Raw genomic sequence first — 7,966 nt, 5'->3', positions numbered from 1 at the left:
TAAGAATACCTTTAGTTGCTAAGATAATATATGACATGCTTCATACTTGTTAGTGTTAACAGTGGGTGACTTAGCACCTTAGTCGGTGGGACTAGCGTAATAACTTGATAGATGTGTTTTATTTTAAAAGCTGCTGTTGCCGTATTACTAAGTGTTGCATCATCATTTCATACATGTAGATCATGAGTTGGTAGAGTTCGTGCCCGTGGACGAACAGGATTACGAAGAGGTCATTGAGGAGTATGAGGAGGAGATCCTCATGTAGGAGGGAGCCCCGGGGCCTTTTGGTGCTGACTTTGTTGACCCACCGCCTGCCCAAGGCAAGCCCCGGTGCATAACCCACATTTTATGATCACTGAATATTTATATGATGTGCATTTACATTACATGCATTTTATGGAAACTACATGCATAAATGTATCTACCTATGAGTCCTACTAGTACAGGTCAAGTAGTTGCTATGCTCAGGGTTCGATAGCATGAATGACCTGCCGTTACTCACAATAGGTGATAACTATGATCACTCATGATAAAATGGTGGAAAGAAAAATGGTGACTGGGCAGGGATATGGTTTGGGGTACTGGTGGGTGTAAGGGGTTGGGTCCTACGGCCAATAGGGCATAGCTTGGTTACACTTTTTTCCTGCCCATGTCGATTAAGGATCGGTCGTTGCAATGGACGCTAGACAAGTCATAGATCTATTATCTCGAGCGCATACTTAGGTATGGGCATAGGGAAGACTTGTTGATCTCTTATCGTAGGTTCTGGCTCTTTCTGGACCGACTGATTGGAGACGGGCATGGTTTAGGTCCTTGCACCACACTAAGTCCAGGACTTAGAAGCGGGGGCTTGGAGTCCACGTTTGGACGGGGACCTAGACCCCTTGATAGGAGGGTGATGGGTTGGTCCTGCTTGTGCCTGGGGTACAAGCGTTGCGTGTGTTTTTAGGGTACCCAGCTGGGGACATTGATTCATGAATCGCCATTGAGTCGGTACAGCTTGTCTTAACTCTAGTATCGTAGTAAGAACTGAAAGATGGAAGGTGATGAAATGGAACTGGTTGCTCAACTCTTGCTTGAAAGTAGAACAGGTGTTTACATAGAATGGCTAGATAATGAATTAATACGGCTATTAATATTAACATCTATAAGGACTCACTATTAGTATTGCTTTCTGCAAAAAGGAAACCAACGAACCATAAAGCTTTGCATATCCCTTAGAGTCGGGAAACTATTCCCACTAGTCAAATAAGTCTTGCGAGTATATTGTGCACTCAGGGTTTATTTACCCCTATTGTAGGTAATGCTTGAGGAGTACCATTGTGTGAAGGATTCTTCTGGTGGACACAGACGGATCCATGTTCCTTATCGCTAGATGTTTATTTTATTCCGCTGCTTAATATTCCGCACTCTGACTTTGGAAATGTAATAATGTAATCTTTTACGAACTCTGGATGTATGAAATGGATTAAGTATTGTAACTCGTTCTCATTATTGGATCCTTGGGAAAAATGTGGATCTTTCGGGTTCTCCCTTGGGGTGTGCCCAACTGATACCGCCCACTGTAGCTGGCTTTCGGGGTGCTTAGTGTCTGGTGGAAGACGAGCGCCTCCGTAAGTATATTATTTCGGGTGGTTCTGCCATAGTGCGGGATCCGTCTTGCCCGACCCCAAGGACGTGGTTTCTGTCTCGCTCTACCTCGAGGTCGTGGGGTCTCGCCCAAGGCTGCGAGCTCCATCTCGCCTGACCCCTTGGGTGCGGGCTCCGTCTTGCTCGACCCCATGGGTGCGGGCTCCATCTCGCCTAACCCCAAGGGCACGGTTTCCATCTCGCCCAAGGCCACGGGCTCTATCTCGCCCGACCCCTTGGGTGCGGGCTCCATCTGGCCCAACCCCAAGGACGCAGTTTCCGTCTCATTTGACGGGGACCCATACCACCGTCAACCACTCCAGGTCCAGGCGTATGAGCATGGGTCAAAACTCTAACACCAGGAAGGAGACTGGCACGCCTCGATGTAACCCGTGACCTTGACGGGCCATACCTGAGGATTCACATCAAGAATAGTTTTGGGTGTGCCGGTGCTGTTCTACCTAACCCTTGTACAATTGCTGACAGGCGTGTCAATTCACTAGGATGCCCGTCAAGACGGAATCGAACGCCATGACTGACAGATGACGCCTGCGTATGGCGCTAGTGACGAACAGGGCCACGACATGGAGCCATCCCTATTGACATCTATAGGATCGGTGAGACCCGCATGAAGGAGAAGAAGGACCCAATGATCCTAGAAGCCTTCTTCTCTCTCTCGTTCTTCTCCTTTTCCTCCTCTGTAACCCATGTTTTCCCTTCACCTATAAAAGGGGAAGCAGGGCGCTATGACAGCGGCGAGGACCGAAGCCTGAGCCTCAACTTGCTAGGACCTCAGGCCTTTGGTCGACACATCCTCAACGACGTCTTCCTACCACGGTACCGATCGCCGACCAACATCCTGAAATACTCTAGGGAAACAAACCCCGGACTGTGGCTTGAGGATTATCGACTTGCTTGCCAAGCCAGTGGAGCGAATAGCGATGATTTCATTATCCACAACCTTCCATTGTTCCTGGCCGATTTGGCGTGAACATGGTTGGAACACATTCTGCCCAACCGAATCCAAAGTTGGGTGGACCTAAAAGAGATCTTTGTGGAAAACTTCTAGGGCACATATGCGCGTCCTAGGAACCCATGGGATCTAAAAAACTATCGCTAGAAGACTAGGGAAACTCTTCATGGGTACATCCGACGCTTCTCCTGGCAGTGCAAGAAGCTACCCAACGTCGTCGATGTCGATGTCATAGGAGCTTTCCTGTCTGGGACCACCTACGAGTCCCTAGTTCACAAGCTTGGATGTAAGGGCCCACGAACTACCAAGGAGCTCCTCGACATCGTCACCAGCCATGCCTCGAGCGAGGAGGCGGTCGGGGCGATTTTTGACCACCTCAAAGGCAAGGCAAAGCGGGACGAGGATGCCGACGAAGGCACCTCCAACCACCCCAACAAGAAGAAGAACAAGCAGCAACGCAAGGACTCGCTCATGGCCACCGCCAACCGCAAGGGGGGTCGAAAGCCCGCCGAAAGTACCCCGGACCACTTCGAGAAGCTGCTTGAAGGGCTATGCCCGAACCATGCTTTCCCGTCAAGCACCTATACAAGGATTGTGTCCTCATGAAGCGGTTCTTGTCCAGAGGATCCAACAAGGGGGAGCACAAGAAGGAGCCCAAGCCAGCCACAGACGATGCTGAGGGGAAGGTCGGTGGATTTTCGACGCTGGATGGCTACCTCATGATCTTCGAAGGGTCGGCGGCCTACGACTCCAAGCGCTGCCAGAAGCTTGCGTGCTGCGAGGTCTATACAGCCGAGCCGGCCGTGCCTACCTTTCTCCGATGGTCGGAGTCTGCCATAATCTTTGATCGGACTGACCACTCGGAAAGCATCCCGTAGTCGAGAAGATATCCCCTCATGGTCAACCCGATCATCGACACGAAGCGGCTCACCAAGGTGCTGATGGATGGAGGCAGCAGCCTCAACATCATGTACGCTGAAATGCTCGACGCCATGGGTATCGACCGATCATGCATCCGATCGACAGGTGCACCTTTCTATGGCATCATACCTAGAAAGCAGGCCATGACACTTAGACAGATTGATCTACCCATCACCTTTGGGAATCTGACCAATTATAGGATGGAGACCCTTACCTTCGAGGTGGTCAGGTTCCACGGGACCTACCACGCCATCCTAGGACGTCCATGCTACATGAAGTTCATGGCCGTCCCCAACTACGCCTATTTGGAGTTGAAGATGTTGGGTTCATGCAGGGTCATCACCATCGACACCTCCTTCCAGCATGCCTATGAGTGCTAGGTCAAATGCTGCGAACACGTCGTGGCAATTGTCGCCTCCAAAGAGCTTACAACCATCAAGGAGGAGGCCGCCGAAGAAGCACCCGACCCCAAGCGGACGGTTGGGTCTTTTGAGCCTGTAGAGGGCACCAAGGAGGTCCTCATAGACCCTAGCAGCTCCGAGGGCAAAGTGGTGCGCATCGGCACCATGCTTTCCTCCAAATAGGAAAGCGTGCTCGCTGACTTCCTCTGCGCCAATAGAGACATCTTTGCATGGAGACCGTCGGACATGCTAGGCATTCCAAGAGAAGTCACTGAGCACGCCTTGAAGATCAGGCCAGGCTCCAAGCTGGTGAAGCAGCGCCTATGTCACTTCGATGAGGAAAAATGCAGTGCTATAGGCGAGGAGATTGCGAAGCTTTTGGCGGTCGGGTTCATCAAGGAGGTATACCACCCTGAGTGGTTGGCCAATCCCATTCTTGTATGAAAAAGGAGTAGAAAATGGAGAATGTGCATTGACTACATGGGTCTCAACAAAGCGTGTCCAAAGGATCCATTTTCTTTGCCATGCATAGACCAAGTAGTTGACTCGACCTCAGGGTATGAAACCCTTTGCTTCCTTGATGCGTACTCCAGGTACCATCAAATCGTGATGAAAGAGTCCGACCAGCTCGTGACGTCTTTCATCACCCCATTCGGATCGTTCTGCTACGTCACAATGCTGTTCAGACTAAAGAATGCAGGGGCTACATACCAACATTGCATGCTGGTGAGGCCCACATTGATGACATCATGGTCAAATCCAAACGGGCTGACTAGGTTGTAGCCGACCTAGAGCAGACCATCATGAAACTCCGAGCAAACGACATCAGACTCAACCCTGAGAAGTGAGTTTTTAGGGTCCCAAGGGGTATGCTGATGGGTTTTATTGTCTCCGAGCATGGCATCGAAGCCAACCCGGAGAAGATCTCGGGCATCACAAGGATGGGCCCAATTCAGAACATAAAGGGGGTACAACGAGTTACCGGGTGCCTCGCCATGCTCAGCCGCTTTATCTCATGCCTCGACAAATGAGGTCTCCCCCTCTATCGGCTTCTGAAGAAGGCCGACCGCTTTGAATGGATGCCTGAGGCCTAGGAGGCACTTGACAAGGTTAAGCAGCTCCTAACAAAGGCTCTGATCCTGCCCCCCCAAATGATAGGGAACCACTTCTACTCTATATTGCGGCCACCACACAAGTGGTCAGCGCCGCCCTAGTGGTAGAGCGAGAAGAAGAGGGACACACCCTTAAACTGCAGCGTCTCATGTACTTCATTAGCGAGGTCTTGTCCGATTCCAAGACCCGCTATCCCAAATCCAAAAGCTCCTATATGCCGTCCTTATCTCTAAGAGGAAGTTGTGTCACTACTTCGAGTCACACCCGGTGATGGTCGTGACATCCTTCCTTCTCATCGAGGTCATCCAAAACTAGAATGCCATGGGAAGAATCACGAAGTGGGCACTCGAGCTGATGGGTCAAGGCATTTCATATGCCCCCCGGACGACCATCAAGTCCTAAGTACTGGCTAATTTCGTTGTAGAGTGGACCGAGATCCAAATATCGCCATGAGTCATCGACCAAGAGTCTTAGACGATGTACTTTGATGGATCGCTGATGAAGAAAGGCGCCGGCATGGGGCTGGTCTTCCTTTCGCCCCTCAGGGTACGCATGAGGTACATGGTTCGCATCCATTCCCCTCCTCCAATAATGTGGCCGAGTATAAGGCACTCATCAACGGCCAACGCATCGCCATCGAGTTGGGTATCTAACGGCTTGACGTCTAGGGTGACTCCTAGCTGGTTATCGACCAAGTCATGAAGGAATCAAGCTATCACAATGCCAATATGGATGTGTATTGCCTAGAAGTCTACCACCTAGAGGACAAGTATGACGGTCTCAAGCTCAATCACATCCCAAGGCGTCTCAACAAGGCAGCCGACGCACTGGCAAAAACGGCGTCCGGCCGAGAGCCGGTGCCGATGGGCGTCTTTGCCAGCGATCAGTACAAGCCCTTAGTCCGCTATGAGGAGCTAGAATAGACCGGTGATGGGCCGCCTACCCTGGGCTTAGAAGCTAACCAGCCATCGTGCCAAGCCCTTTGTTGTTATGGAAGGTGAGCTCTACAGGCGAAGCCACACCGGGATCCTACAGCGCTGTATCCTCATCGAACAAGGGAAGCGGTTGCTAAGTGATATCCACAGTGGGGTCTATGGGCACCATGCTGCACCTAGGACCCTGGTCAGAAATGCATTCTGACAAGGCTTCTACTGGCCGACCATAGTAGCCGATGCTGAATAGATTGTGCGCACCTATGAAGGGTGTCAATACTACGCTCGATAGACCCACCTGCCGGCCCAAGCACTCCAAACTATCCCCATCTTGTGGCCATTCATGGTCTGGGGGCTCGATCTGGTCGGACCTCTCAAGAGGGCGCCCGGGGGCTATACGCACTTGCTTGTCACCGTAGACAAGTTTACAAAGTGGATAGAGGCTCGACCGATCTCTGCAATCAAGGCCGAGCAAGCCATGCTGTTCTTCCTTGACATTGTCCATTACTTTGGAGTCCCAAACTCCATTATCACAGACAATGGCACGCAATTCATTAGGAAGAAGTTCCTTTGATTCTGTGATGAATAGCACATCCGTGTTGATTGGGTCACCGTGGTGCACCCTCGCACGAACGGGTAGGTCAAGCGCATGAATGGCATGGTCCTACAAGGCCTCAAGCCTAAGATCTTCAATCGATTGAACAAGTTTGGCAGACGATGGGTCACAGAGCTTCCCGTGGTGCTCTGGAGCTTGAGGACCACCCCCAGCTAGGCCACTAGCTATACGACATTCTTTATGGTCTACGGTTCTGAGGCTATCCTCCCAACCAACCTCGATTATGGAGCGCCGAGGGTCAGGGCGTATGACGAACAGGGAGGCAAGGCATCCCTCAAGGGTGCATTGGACTAGCTAGATGAAGCATGTGACGTTGCCCTCCTCTGCTTAGCAAAGTACCAGCAAGCGTTGCGCCAGTACCACAGTCGTCGAGTGCGGGGTCGGGCCTTCAACATTGGGGACCTGGTACTCCACCTCATCTAGAGCAACAAGAACCACCACAAGCTCTCTCCGCCAAGGGAGGTATCGTACGTCATCGTGGAGGTGCTCCGACTAGGCACCTATAAGCTTAGGACCATCGACGGACAAAGTCTTCATCAACGCCTGGAACATCGAATAGCTACGTCGCTTTTACCCTTAAATCTACGCATGCTTTCTCTTATTGGTTTCGCTATCGACTCCTTGATCTTTAGTGATGCCCGACCCCAGCAACGGCAAGGGGTCGGGCCTCACTTGGGGGCTGATAAGAGCATATCTATCCGGTAGACATTCTCTATGCCTGACCCTTTCTCACGTTAAGATCTAGAAGCAAGGGTTGCAAAAACAAACACTGAGTAAAACTGGTTAGACCGCAAGAAACCTATGCCCCATCGACTATGGTGTTCTTGCTCACCAGCGTGACTAGAGTTTGTTGCCCGCACCCTGAGCTTTTTAGCCTTAACTACGAAAAGAGTCGAAACACATTAAAGAGTATATCTATTCGGTAGACGTTCTCTGTGCCTGACCCTTTCTCACGTTAAAAACATTAAGGCAAGGTTTGTGCAAACAAACGCGGAGTAAAACTAGTTAGACAGCAAGAAAGCTACGCCCCAGTGGCTATGGCATTTTTGCTCACCAGCGTGATCTAAGTTTTTGTGCCCGCACCTCAAGATTTAGCCTCCGCCTTCCCAGGAACGGTTTAGAGGGGCCCATTGGTGGAATGTCCATCGAGGAGAGGCCAGCGGGTCATCCAAGTCGATCGGACGGCTCGAGCCGCTGCCAAGAGACGGGTAAGGAGCAGTAGGATGGACCATGCAGGTTATGCCAACTCCATCACGAACGATGGACCTAGATTCCACTTGGACATATCCGATAAGAGCTCCCCGAACCCATCACTCGAGCCATCGAGGTAACTTTACCAACCCCCACTTTACTTTTCCAGTGCATGAGCATTCATTCATCC

General features: G+C 51.1%; 1 protein-coding gene across 1 annotated transcript; it reads left to right on the top strand.

Moving 5' to 3' along the window:
* Positions 1–3,498: 3,498 nt before the first annotated feature.
* On the top strand, positions 3,499–3,903 carry LOC136455639 (uncharacterized). The gene has a single exon (XM_066455571.1). The coding sequence runs from the start codon at positions 3,499–3,501 to the stop codon at positions 3,901–3,903; it is 405 nt and encodes a 134-aa protein (XP_066311668.1).
* The last annotated feature ends 4,063 nt before the right edge of the window (positions 3,904–7,966 follow it).

Source organism: Miscanthus floridulus, chromosome 1, assembly GCF_019320115.1.
Source record: "Miscanthus floridulus cultivar M001 chromosome 1, ASM1932011v1, whole genome shotgun sequence".
Classification (NCBI taxonomy): Eukaryota; Viridiplantae; Streptophyta; class Magnoliopsida; order Poales; family Poaceae; genus Miscanthus; species Miscanthus floridulus.
This window is presented reverse-complemented; position numbering and strand designations above follow the sequence as displayed.